This window comes from Rhipicephalus microplus, chromosome X, assembly GCF_043290135.1.
Source record: "Rhipicephalus microplus isolate Deutch F79 chromosome X, USDA_Rmic, whole genome shotgun sequence".
Taxonomy (NCBI): domain Eukaryota; kingdom Metazoa; phylum Arthropoda; class Arachnida; order Ixodida; family Ixodidae; genus Rhipicephalus; species Rhipicephalus microplus.
In genome coordinates, this window is record NC_134710.1 from 320,304,985 (window position 1) to 320,318,737 (window position 13,753).

The 13,753-nt window shown below is 45.9% G+C and overlaps 1 protein-coding gene across 2 annotated transcripts; it reads right to left on the reverse strand.

Moving 5' to 3' along the window:
* Positions 1-2,897: 2,897 nt before the first annotated feature.
* On the reverse strand, positions 2,898-9,280 carry LOC142776251 (uncharacterized). Of its 2 annotated transcripts, XM_075879583.1 has the most exons (8): positions 8,963-9,280; positions 7,923-8,052; positions 7,620-7,793; positions 7,103-7,162; positions 6,972-7,031; positions 6,804-6,908; positions 6,635-6,748; positions 2,898-6,344 (listed from the first exon to the last, which is right to left on the reverse strand). In XM_075879583.1, the coding sequence occupies exons 3-8, from the start codon at positions 7,771-7,773 to the stop codon at positions 5,680-5,682; spliced, it is 1,158 nt and encodes a 385-aa protein (XP_075735698.1). In that variant the 5' UTR covers positions 7,774-7,793; positions 7,923-8,052; positions 8,963-9,280; the 3' UTR covers positions 2,898-5,679. The 2 variants fall into 2 exon arrangements, with proteins under 2 accessions (XP_075735698.1, XP_075735699.1); XM_075879584.1 differs by lacking the exon at positions 8,963-9,280 and having other exon boundaries at positions 7,923-8,312.
* Positions 9,281-13,753: the final 4,473 nt, after the last annotated feature.

A 13,753-nucleotide genomic window follows, 5' to 3' on the forward strand; every position in this document is an offset into this window, starting at 1 on the left:
TACCCCTTTCAAAAGCTGCATACAGTCGTCACCACTTCCTTTGATATGTCCACAAAATTTCCTGATTAATGTTTTCATACGCCCCAGTGATGTCCAAACAAGCTACGTGTAAGGGCCTGTTTTATATTTTAGATATTTCTATACGCTCATTGAGTAAGAGCAAACAGGTTATCGTCTAAGCGCCTGTCGATTCGGAATCCATTCTGAAGTTCTCCCAAAATATCATTTGGCTCTGCCCACGTTTATATATTTAATTTTACTGCCTGCATCGCCAACCTGTATAGCACAGATGCAAAGCGGTCTATACGAGCGGATGTTAACCTTTTCTCCCTTGCTTTATACATTAGGTTCATTCTACAAGTTTCCGCCAAGTGTATGGTATTTTCTTCTCCTGTAAGCACTTTTCTACGGACTACAGCAGTGCTTCTTAGTCAGTGCTATGTCATAGTCCTATACAAAACTGTACGAAAACCTCTAACGCTATCTAGCGATATTGCCCCGCCGCGGTGGTCTAGTGGCTAAGGTACTCGGCTGCTGACCCGGCGCAGGTTCGAATCTCGGCTGCGGCGGCAGCATTTCCGATGGAGGTGGAAATGTTGTAGGCCCGTGTGCTCAAATTTGGGTGCACGTTAAAGAACCCCAGGTGGTCTAAATTTCCGGAGCCCTCCACTACGGCGTCTTTCATAATCATATAGTGGTTTTGGGACGTTAAACTCCACATATCAATCAACCAATCTAGCGATATTATTTTCAATGACACACACACACACACACACACACAACGCCATCTATTGTGTAATTCATAAACTAGACGTGGCTACACACTATCACTAGAGGAGACTACATACTATTGCTACTACACTCTACCACTACTATAGAGGAGAGAGCGATCCACAGACTAAGGAGCTTCGCCCCTAAAAATCCGAAGGCGTGCGCTGTATCACAAGGCGCGCCGCTTTGACGAAATGACGGTCAGGCTGTGACCTACCACCGCATCACGGGCCCTCTGCACAGCCCAAAAGTTGTGACTGTATGTCCGGACTCCGAGGTCCATGCTGGCCGATGCTGTATCAGTCACACATACCGAAGGGCACTCCCAAAGTACGTGGTGGGAGGTGGCTAAACCACCACATTTCGTGCAAGAGTATAGTTAAGCAAGCATTAGGATAAAGCTCGTGGAAAAAGACAGGGTTAGAATACGTTTGCGCTCTATTTAACTTTCTATCTGGAGGTGAAAAAACCTCTCCTGTTCATAGCGAAGTTCTGGGTTTACAGTTTTCCGCCGTTCAAATTGTACTAGTACCAGATGTTCTTCGAATTAAAATTACGCGACTGCTATCAAGGCCACGCCCACTCGAACTCGCAACAGATATCTCCTTCAACAGAACCCGATACTCAATTGAACTCGCAAGATTATCACAATGCACCACGAACCATTCAATTTAATACGGTCGCATATACAGTAGTGAGCAGTTTATTGTCTAAAATCGGCCTCGAATATTCAATACGAGCCGAGACGGTTTCGCGTGAATGTTTCAATTCACATCACCTTGCTCGTCACGGGTCCGTTGATATATCCCACCACGCTCACGGGGCATCACTACTTGAGTTCCACGCTGACAAATAAAATACCCAGATCTACGGTCGCTCGTGAAGAAAGCATACGCACACCAGCAGCTGAAAGGCAGAACGCATTCACATTCGAAATATACGCCGAATCCTAATACACGATATCAAACAGACCGTGCACTGGACGAAGAGTTTACCATCGTTTGATATCCGTCTATCAGCTTTATGAACTCTCACCACGTCTCGTTTCTTTCCGTCCTGGTATCGCACGATCCGACCGGCACGAAACGGAATAAAAGAAAGAAGAGACGTCATACAGGCAGCCACGGCAGAGTGCGAGCCCGCCTGGGGATTTTCAGGTGTCGAGGGAGCAGTGGCCTGGCCACCACAGTAAAGCCCGCCGCGATTCAACCTTAAAGAAAAACGGCCTGATTTCGGGGAATCACGGAGTCGTAACTACAGTCCTACTGACCCCATGCATTTGTGTGTTTTATTTGAAATTGGTACCTAGATGATATAAAAAACTGCTGATGAAATGTGTCTGGATCGTTCATGGAATAGAAAGAATGCCGATGAAATGCGTCTGGATCGTCTGGGGCCCTATTTAAGGGGAGCCGAAACGAGTGCTGTGTGAAGGCCATACCTTCAAAGGCACGCAAGGCGTTAGTTTGAACGCGAGAAACCGTTGGAATCGCTTCGACGGACGGCGTTCGCCGGTCGCCCTTGGCTGACCAAGAGAATGTTTGATCTTGGTCGAATTTGAAGCCGCCTCGGCTGGCTCTTTTGAGATTGAACTGGCGGGGCTGATATCTTGTGAGGTTTTGACTGATGATGGACGAATAAAGAGAAATATAACCAGCCTCGAGCTTTCGTCGGCGTCACGGCCGCTTCAACCCCTACATAAGAGGTAAGTCATAGAGAAATAAAGGTTAAGAGTGGACACTCCCGTAGACCCCAGCGGCCCAATCGACCCTAGCGCACCTAGTGGTTGGTGAGAGCAAGTGGCGTGCGCTTCCTGTTTCGGTTTCACTGGCGCAAATTTTGAATTACTTTGCATAACCGACGTTTGGCTATGACGAAAGTTCATGATTTCAGACCACTATTCATCGCCCAAATGGATAGTTTTTGTAGGTCATTTTGATTTAGCGATTCCCTGTTTTGTTTTGTTCAGTGGTTAGTGCGGATCGGTCGTGACGTAATTTTTATTTCGATTAAGTTATAATAAAAAGAGATGCAGGTAATGATAATTCACTACGGTTTTATTCATCACGCTTGTGTTTTTCTTTTGGAACGAGTGATCAATGTATATATCAGTCAAAGAGACAGAGTATCCGTAATGTTTTATTCAAAGGCAAGGTAGAGTCTGAGAATATAAAAAGCACAATATGACAAAGGTAGACAACAAATGCATCTCGCCTTACAAATAAATTGTAACAAATACAGAGAGAACACAGACAACGCACACATCGCTAGAGTTGGCAGAAGCCCAGAAGCTGGTGAAGTATGACACACCGGGCCAGTGGGTAAGTAAGGATCTATGGCAAAAACACAGCGCACAATGCTGATTAAGAAGGAAGAAGTGACAAATACACAGCAATGAAGTCGCGAATCACGCCTGGGGTTAACCGAAATAATGCATAGAAAAAAAGAGCACACAGAAACCACACGACACAATATAGCAGAAAGGCAAAGGTGCAGTGTGCTGGCTGTGCTTAAGAACAGCTAATCCAAAATGAAAAAAAGCAAACTTGATGCCTGCTTGTCCTCAGAAAGGTAGGGCTTTGCAGCTTGCTCGCTACGTGAAAGACAAACTTTGTGCTACAACACTGGCAGGTTTTGTGGCTTTTGTTACGCGTCGCCTTCATCAAAAACTTAAGATCCCAAGTGATTTGCGTCTGGGTGTTGCTGTGACGCTTGGGAGCTAAAATAGATTGTAGTCATCACTTATCCAGAATTGTGGACCTTAATTGGTGCTACGAGAGCGGTATTACAGGGCTAATAAATAGCAGAAGGAAACCACTTTGGCTCATTATTTTTCACAAAGGCTCTACATCGTACGTTATCACTCAAAAGCTATATAAAAATAAAATGGCAGCGTCCGCAGCCCCATCAAATGCTACAAGTTTGAGTATTCTTTTGAAAATTTTGATGGGCGAGATGAGGAGGTTGATGAGAAGCTAAAATACGAAAAGCGTGATAACGTGAACCGTGCCCACTTCATACTGTGTTCCTTACCCGCTCGAAGACATTTCAACAAGCGGTTTTGTTATCGATATATTACTTGAGCTGGAGAGATAAAGCATACACAGTGACCAAGCGAGCCACAGTAAAGTGTACAGTTCGCCCGCATTTGCTACAAAAATACAGACAGGATACCCAACATTCTTTTTAAGGTTATGCAAATCACTTCGAGCGAATACACAGTGTCCCCACTCCTCCTAGCGGGTAACCTAAACAATGTATGCAACGAAGGAGTGGTTATTCCAGTTGAGCTGAATATAAGCATATAAGACCATAATGAAGTCTGCTGTAACGAAGTAATAACATAAAAAAGCTATTGCAGGATTCGGCTCAACTCGAATACTTTAGTGTAAACCCGCCGCTAATTGCTAACCTTTGAACTTGTCAAGCTGTATGCCTGAGATTGAAGACTGGAACCTAACCCTATCTAAGTTTCGGTTCACAAAACGCACATGCCAACATAAACGAACCCGGCAAAACATTTTCAGAAACTTCGCGCGACACCCAGCAGAGCAGAAATGAAAATCGCCAACACTTGACAGATGGTGATACAAAACATCGCACACTTTCAGGTGATGTGCAGTGGCCTCAATTATGGCAAGAAAGTAAGTTTCAAGTTGTTGTACGTATGCAAAAGCTGCTTCTGATGGCACAGTGAGATTCCCAAAAAGTTTGCTGGGGACGTGGTATGCTTTGAGCATTGTGAAATACAGGTGGGTACCCTTAAGCGTCTCACTGTCGTCTTTCAGTAACTGTGGGCAACTGCAACCGTCACATGCATTCCGAAGGAAGTGTTTGATGAGAAAACCAGCTACATAATATGCAGCGGAGTCATCGATAATATAGGAGTGAACGTTTGTCGCAAGTTCAGAGAGATCGTCTAGAGCGGGAAAGTCGTCAGGCTGTGGCTGTGCACACTCCTCATTATCCACAAAAAACGCACTGGTGAGAGAGAATGGCGAGAGCTGCTCCTGGAGGAGGTCACATTCATCATCCTCGACATTTCCGTATTCTGACAGCTTGAAGAGTTTTCTTATGCAGATGTGCTTCAGGCCACAAATAAATTGTGCTACATTGGGGTTGGTGTTGCAACCCTGTTTTTGCCTAATGTGGCCAAATATGTTCTCCAGAGGATCCTGTTGAAGCCTGCGTGTTAACAGGTATTCAAAATTGTAATTTTTTGGAGAGGTCGTCCCATAGTTGACAAATTGCCTGAATTGTAATTTGCCAACCTACGATGGTTTGTGGTTGACGTCTGCCAACAAACTGCCATGATGCAATCCAGGGAAGCTGGCCTCGGAGGAAGTCAATCAGCTCTGAATCATTTTTCATGATTGCATGCCGCAACTTTTGCGAAGTTCTTTTTTTACTCGAGCTGTTCAAGGCATCGAAAATCCTGTCCATACGATCACAAAATTGAGCTGTAGTGATGGCCGAGGCAGGCAGCACCTTCGCATACACCAATGCCGTGATAGCAATCGAAACTGATGCACTGAGGACCTGAGTTGCTCTGCTGACCTTCATATTAGAAAAAGGTTTCTGATGAACGTGCCTTTCAGTCAACTTTGAAGCCAATCGCAACCGCAACTCATGTGAGGATTGGTAAAGGCTTACAATGTGCGACCAGTTAACGATGTCATCCCCAATGTATAACTTGTGTGCTTGGACATTATTGCGCGTTGTTTTAATTAAATACGGAACATCAAAAATGTAATATACCCGCTCACCATTAACTTCAAAAAAAAAGGCTTTGCTACAGTCACTCTTAGTTAGTTAGCGAGACTTACATTTAAACTGACCTGGTCACAAATGACTGCTTTCACTGCAATATTGATGCTCCTAAGCTCCAAAATGGGAGACACCAGCAAGTTATGCATAACAGATGATGGTGTTGATGTGTGCCCTGTAGTAAAAGCAACCGGTTGAACCCACTTTCTCGAAACGCCAACAAGAAGAAAAAAACAGTGCTCGATCAGCGATGGTTGAAGTGCGATGAGGGCCATCATATGTAAAACCATGGACAAGGTCTCTTGCAGCATCATAGTACAAATTCTTTTTGAGTGCTATTTCGTCGAAAACTAAAGCGCACACTCGGTCCCGTTCATTCCAAGCTTGAGTATTTGTTGCAATGGAAGAAAGGATTCCTGGAATTATGCCTGCAATCATCTTTACATTAGCTAGCCACCTCCTTAATGAACGCCGGGAGGGCAAAGAAAAATATGGAGCCAGAAATCGATATGCTCGCGGACCTCGGAAGTTTAAGTGAAGAGCAAATTTCTTGAACCACACGGGAAACCACTTGCCCTTGCGTTTGGGCCTCAAGCGAACATGTGCAGAAAGAAGTTTAAAAACCTCCTCGGTGACGTGCGGTCGGATAACTTCAAGGGCCTTTGAAGTCGATGACGGTGCTTGGTGAGGCTGTCTCCGCAGTCTTTTGATAGTTTTCCGCTGTGCTGCTACTTTGGCTTGCAGATGTTTAATGGTTTGCTTGTACTTCATTGATGGAGACATTGTCGCTGGCACACAGGAACGCACTGCAATAAACAAATAAATGGATGTAAAAGCGAAGAACAACTAATCCCATACGAGCACTTTCCTTTCTCTTTCAGACCCAAGGTGCACAACTTTCTGTGGTGCAAAGTTTTCGATTACCTAAAAACAAACCATTCGCAATGTTGACAATGCACAAAAAAATAAAAATCACTGAGAGCCTACCCTTACATTTTGTAAGTGCACACGTAGTGTCCTTTTGAGGATAGTTTCCTCAGAATGTCCTAAACATAAAATAGCACATTAAAAACAGCTGCAATAAAAGCATAGTCACCATTTTCTCTAGGGCACTCAGGCGTGGAGCTGTTGGCGGAGACGTCTTCTGGAGGGTTTTGTGAAGCTTGTTCAGTGCCTCGGACAGTGCTGTCGGAACAATCTTGCGAGCGGCCTGCGGAAGTCTCTATATCAATCCACTCTGGTGTTGAAGTGAACATACAACTTACCGGTCACACAAGTTCCTTTTGTGACAGCTGAATGACTGGTTAAGGTTTTCTCCGGCAAGACGAAGTCAGCGGAAATTCTTTCACCAGCTACAAGGGAGCTGCCACCTGCAGAGGTTTGGTCAACAGTCAATTTCGGTAAAAAAAAAGAAATCGCGACACTGAACGCACCCTGTTCATCGGGGCACCTCAATGTGTGGGAGCCGCTTTTTGAAGCCTCTACCGCAGGTCCTGAAGAAATGAAATTACGACAATGTATCAGTAAGAGGCTTAAAATAACACAAACTGAAGCTCATCCGCACCTTGCAGTGCAGCTTCTGCAGCCATGTCACAGTCACTACTTGAAGCGACGCTCAGAGAACCTGCATATATGTGCAGTTGGTACAAGTTACAAAGCTTGTAGCATGGGGAAACTTAAACAGCTCTTTCAAACGCATAAATTGGTCGAACGTGGAAGAAAAAAGAAGGCACCAACTAGGAAACAAGTAATTTGTGATTTTTGGAATTATCCACAGTGGCAGCTTTCACTGATGAAAGGTATACGTACATGTGCACTCAGGCTTGAAGATAACGTGAAATAGCCCTTTAAAGTCTTTTAAAACAAGTTGCGCAGGTCAAGAGCATCAAAAAACGGCAGAAATGTAAAGCTGCTGTTAGGAAGGTAATAGCCCACAATTCACAAAATTTAAGACTTTCCAAGTGTTACTTCTATAGTGAGGCTTCTCCATCGGCAACAAAGATCTTCACGGTTAACTGTCGCCACTGATTCAATACAAGTGGCTGCTATTGCACATATTTGAGTTTCAGTCAATCACTTACATGGTGCAACTGGTTGCACACTGGGAACAGCCATTCTTGTAAGCCTTGTGTGCCCAGGGTCCATGAAACTTTGAGCAGTAAAATGGTCGCTACAAACCCTGTACGTTGTACAATAGGCTGGCCGGCTTACTAAGGAGATCATCGCGTCCAGCATACTGCATCCATGCTTTCATCCTGCATTGACAATGAACTATCAGCTGAAAGGGGAAGTGCTTGAATAGTGATTTTTTATTGTTACCCTCACTGAGCAAGTACGAACAGTAAGCCTAAAGACATGCAAACAATACAAAAGCTTTAACACACCTGCCGTCCCGTGGTATGCGGAAGAAACTCGTCCCAGGCTTCTTGTGGGTTCTGCCATTGTTGAAGCACCACGATACACAGCAGTAGCTGCCGTAGCTTGGACCACCGGACGGCATGGCGTCAGCGCGGTCTGAAAATGTTAGTAAGTGGATGCTTCGCTGTCAAATTACGAAAAAGATATGTGCACGTCATAAGTGTACCAACAAACCCCTTTGAATGATTAGCTAATCGATGCACAATACAAAACCAGTGATACATCTCTGACCCATAAAACTCTGACTTGCAAAGATATACGTCAAGACCACGTACAAAGATCTTCAGAAGTTTCCAGGCCGCTATCTTTTGTAATGCAATGGTATCGCGGCCTGGGAACTTTAGAACACCTTCGTACGTACGCAGTATCAGCAGCACCTTGGGAAGAAAAATCGTAGTTGAAATTTATGCGGTAAAATATATTGGAAACGTCAAAACAATTTGTGAGCAGCTTGCACTAGTGGCACAAGGCTAGCGAAAAAACGAAGATGATGGCCACTTGGCTAGTCCAGATTTGCCTCCGGCACACCAAGAATTATTCGTGTTCCGAGCCTTCGGGAAACGCGTCGTGAAGCATGCAAGGCCCAGCGAATGCTTCTCAATATTTTGCACCGAGCCTATGACCTAGCTGCCCAGCTACGCTCAGCGCACAGACGCTCGCGTCCGTGGCAGACGCAGCACGCGTCGCCTCGGCTTGACGCCGTGCCGCCTTTGCTATACTGCATACGTTGCACAATGTTCCCGTCTAGCCGCCGCATAGAGCCACAAACTTTCTTTTTAGCGAACCTCCCAGTCCTTACAAGCTTCAGAAAAAGGTTACAACTGCGTGAATGAGATGCCACGTAAGAAACAAACTCGCACACTCGAAGCGCAACGTGTGTGCGTGCATCTTTCTATGTTTGTTGCATGGTGTCTTATTCGCGCAAGTGTAACCGTTTTCTGAAAAAATGACCCAACAAGACCAACAACATGTCATTCAACAAGCTTCGCTTGAAAACGTGCCTCACCTGTTATCTCACGCACGAAAACGCCGACGCAGCCGACGTTGACGAAAGCGACGAAAGCTTCTCGCTGTCAGTCATGCATGGGCTTGTCGCTGGGTAGATGGTGTTTATGACAGTACGGCTGAAGAAAAATAATCGCGTAAGGTGTGTTGAATAAATTGTTTTTATGTATAAAGAACATACCAAATTTGGGCGTATAATTATTATTTTGTAAAAACAATTCTGTTGCATTGATTATAACTGTTTTTTTTTGCGCTTGCGCCCTCTGACGTTTGGTGAGAGCACTAGTTCGTTACGTAGTCGTGACGCACTTCCTGAGGCCAGGTTTCGCGGAGTGTCCGCTCTTGTCTTCTTCTTTCTCTATGGGTAAGTGTGAAAGCGAGGTGTTTCGAGGGTAGACGAGCTCGGAACCATAAAATATCGACTCGAGAGCTTTAATTGTTCTTGATCGAGAAAGAACGCTGCCGTTATCGAAGCGAGACTACGACGAAATACTTCGAGATCGCGCACACGAAATTTCGTTGCTTTCAGTAGGTGGTGCTAATCAACCGCAGTTTGTAGTTGTTATTACTATGTGACACTTACTAACGTATTGTTGCGCGTTCAATACTTGTCGATCTGCGCTCGTGCTGAAAAGTACGCTTCGCATCTCGGGTGAGCTCGCTAAATGACGTTTTCGGTTGTTGGCTTGATTAAAGTTTGGAAAAAGCCTGTCATTACGCCAGCTACGAGTCAACCTTTCCTTTTTTTTCTTTATGCTTAAAGGTAATGCCGCGGTCCCGTGAACCCTTACGTGTTAATTCGTTAACCGATGGGCCTTTTTAATAGATTTCGAAGCTTCGTCGAACCGGCCGAGCCCTCCGCTACGGCTTGACGTCGTGAAAAATATGGCGAGCCTCGCAAGCTCGTCTGCGCGCCTTCAGTGTGTGAATCGCGTCGAAATATGTCGTTCGCCCGCACGTTTGCCGTGCCTACAATTTTGACCTGATGTACACGAGTGCAATGCGTGATTCCGGCTCGTCTTGAGTGTAATGCGCGATAGTTTCTAGCTGTTACCCGTGGGAAACGCGAGCCGCTGCAATATTACGGTCGGGGGCGGGGTTCTCCGCGGCGTCCGCCATTCCGCCTCCTTCCTCGCCCAGAGATCTCCGGCGCCGTCGCGATACGCCATGTTGTTTGAGCCGCCGGATCAGCAGCTGATTCTAATGAGTGCGCGCTGGCTGTAGTTATTAAAATAGCGCGTTGAAGTGGCCCTGTCTTTTTTGTGCAGCCGTTTTTGAATGTCTGCGGACTTTCTGAGCCCACCTACGTGCGGTGCTTTTTGGCTGAATGAATTAAATGAATGTTGGTTTTGCTCGAAAAAGTTTGTGGGGAAGGCCAACCCCTCGCAGACGTCGGCCCTTGGTCTCTTGAGACGTTACTAGACAGCCCATTTATTGTCGTCAGGGCTCTACACCAGCGGAACGATCCACCACAGCTAAAGTGTCACTTCTGCTCGGTTGGGACACCTTTAGGCAAGCCCACAGAACATGTTTCAGTGTTCTTATTGTAGAAAATACAGAAACACTGCAACGAGAGTGCGTGTCTCTCACTTCTCGTGTTGTTACTTTGCTTGATTACAATGTTTTCCTGTATGTTTTAACGCGTGTTCGTGTCACATCCGTGAGAAATGTATCGTTTGAAAGCGTGGAAAAACAAAACAAAAGTGCAGTTGCTTTCGTTCAAAATGTGCGTGAACTTCAACTACAATCACATCACGACTACTTGAAATATATTAGTGGCGATCGACGACGTGTTTTAACTCGCCCGAGTTCGAATGAACTGTGAATGTACATCATTACGTTGAGTTAATCGAGAGCGAGTGTACAAAACAAATAAGCCTTACGTGAAAAGCCCACTGAAAGCGATCGCTACACGGCCGAGAGGAATTTAGCCGTATTTTATTCGACTGGGAAACAATTTTAGAGGCAGACGTGAGGCGAGAAAAAGTTTCGAGCAGACGACTCAAGCTCGGCAGATACGTGAATATCGGCGGGAAACCCGGGGAGGAGCCGGCGTTAGCGTCCAGAAATTTAGGCTCTTTTGCGACACGCGGGAAAATCTTAAGGAGTCGTGTTCCCCTTTCTTGCTCTCTACCCAGCTTTGACAGTGCAAAACCCATTGTACCTAGAACAACAACGCGTTGGGGAAAACAAGGCCCCTAAGTACCCAGTGTAAAAAGCCGTTCGCTTGGGCGAGAAAGCACTCGACCTCCGAACGTTGCCTGGAGAAGACGTCGAGTTGTAAAGCCGTTTTCACGCCTTTTTCTACGGAAGCTTTGCACGAGTGACTCGCACGATTATCGCACACGTTGATGGCGCTAGAGGTTTTTGACGTGTGGTCTTGACCTTCGGAGGTGGTTGCAACGGCCCCAGTGCTGGATCCGCGTCCTCACCAGAGAACGTTAACCCTGGTGGCGGTCTGCTTCTTGACGATGGTAGTCTGCGACGTTTGCAATGGTCCCCGTCCTGCAGCTCTGAGATTTTCTATACCGGCGGCTGGTTTACGTCATCTTGGAGTTGTGAAGTCGTCGTGAATTTTGACATTGCCGACGGTCTGTGTGGAAACCCTACGGTCGTCCTGGAAAGCTGACCGAGACTTCTGGAACCCCGCTGATCCTCGCATCGCTTGGAATATTGCATGGCTGACTAGTGTGGACAAGACTGTTTGGGCTTGTCATCTGACGGATACGCAACCGACGTGTGCGTCGGGTTGCGACCACGACGCATCAAAGGTGAGTAGCGCAACGTCTGAGCCTCACGGCACAGGCCGTTTTGATTTTTTAAAAGACTATTCAGATGAAGTTCAGCTTAACTTGTTGCATTGGTTTTATTGATTGATATGTGGGGTTTCACGTCCCAAAACCACTACATGATTATGAGAGACGCCGTAGTGGAGGGCTCCGGAAATTTAGACAACCTGGGGTTCTTTAACGTGCACCAGCATCTGAGCACACGGGCCTACAACGTTTCCGCCTCCATCGGAAATGCAGCCGCCGCAGCCGGGATTCGAACCCGCGCCCTGCGGGTCAGCAGCCGAGTACCTTAACCATTAGACCACCACGGTGGGGCACATTGGTTTTATTTCATGAGTCAATTGTCAGCCAATAAACTGAGGCGTCAAGCAAGGGGGGAGAAGCGCTAGACCCTCAAACTTTATCAACAGAGGTGCCTAACACCTTTCTCTACCACCCACGTTCCGGGGCGGTGTAAATGAATCAGATGCTCTAAGTAGTTGTCTAATTAACATCTCACATTAGCGGTTGAATTTAGCCATGTAGTACAATGCCGCAAGTATCTTGGATAAGCTTATTTTTAATTTTATTCAGTCGTGGAAGATTTACTTATATTTATTGCACGGTTTGATTTGGTAAGCCAGCACCCCTCTCTCCTCAGAGTCATTGCACGCCAAATGTCCTAGCCATTTCTGCGACCATCTGAAATGTGCTCGAAAAAAAAAATCTCGCTGATTTGTCGCATTAAAGAGAACCTATTTCTTGAATATATTGAAGAGGGCAAAAAAAAAAAACAGCATATCCACGGAGTGAATGATGATGAGTGGGGTGAATCTTCCTTCCATCTGTTTGTCTGTCTGTCTGTCCATCTGCACCTGATAAGTCGTAGAGCTATAGGTGACGAGACATAAGGATGGACAGATCCACGGCTTTAGGAACTTCGTCCATAAATTTTTTTTTAATACGTGGAAGCCGTTTTGTCTGTCTGTCCATCCGTCTGTCTCTCCGTCCGTCCGCACGTGCTGATTGTCCAAAACGAGGCACGTAGGACGGACAAAAACACGGCTTTAGGAGCTTCGCCTCTAATTTTTTTTTTACATGTGCAAGCCGTTTTGTCTGTCTGTCTGGTGTAATTGCGTCTCAATGTTGGACCAAAAGAATTTTTGTGGTTTTTTTCCTCGTTAACTTTTAGACATCTCAGTGGCCTCAAAATATTTTTAGCGCGAATTATACAAATGCTCAGATACTCACACATGGCGCATTATTACAAGGGACCGCTAAAATGAAAACAACGTTTGGAGAAAAAAAAAAAAAAAAAAAACGCCAGGCCTGCGCGCAAGGCGCAGCTCGTGCAAACGGTCTCTTATGGGCTGGTCCCTTCGGACTCTTTCGGACGGGGGTTCGGCTGAGCCTTGGGTGAATTGGACCTGTTGAAACTAGCTGACGTTGCATATTACTTCTTTAAGCAATCGAATTAATGCTAATGTCTAATTTGTCTCCTGGTCAAGGGCACAGCCCTTGGTCAGCCTCCTTGCCTAATGATGAATTGCCATTGGAATATTTTTTCCGCAGTGGTGTTGGCAGCATCCCTGTTGCCCTGGTGCCCTCGAGTGGTGGATTTATTAGGCTCAACAACCCGAATACGATCCAGGTGGAGTTGCAGGCCATGATGCCACACTTCCAGCTGATAAGTGATGTTCGTCAGTTCGGAAGAGGTGGTTTGGTATGCAGATCGTCAGATCCTTCGTGCGTTTCTGACATCCTAAAATGCAAGACATTTGCTTCGGTCCCGGTGAGTGCATTTATCCCACCTCATTTAGCGTGCACTAAGGGAATTGTACGAGGAGTAGAGTTTAGATTAACGCCCGCTGAGACTCTGGAAAAGCTGTCTGATGCTGGGGTCATAGCTGTGTACCGATGCAACCGATTAGTTAACGGTGAGGAAGTCCCCACTGAGTCGGTTATTGCTACCATTGCGGGCACTTCCTGTCCATCCGAGTTAAAAATATGGCCGCTCATTT

Excerpts from the sequence above, each read along its gene's own strand:
- LOC142776251 (XM_075879583.1), bottom strand. The coding sequence starts at position 7,773 with ATGCTGGACGCGATGATCTCCTTAGTAAGCCGGCCAGCCTATTGTACA. Across the intron at positions 7,163-7,619 it reads TGTGCAACCAGTTGCACCAT|GTTCTCTGAGCGTCGCTTCA; the intron begins GTAAGTGATTGA and ends ACATATATGCAG. Across the intron at positions 6,909-6,971 it reads GAGGTGCCCCGATGAACAGG|GTGGCAGCTCCCTTGTAGCT; the intron begins GTGCGTTCAGTG and ends AAACCTCTGCAG.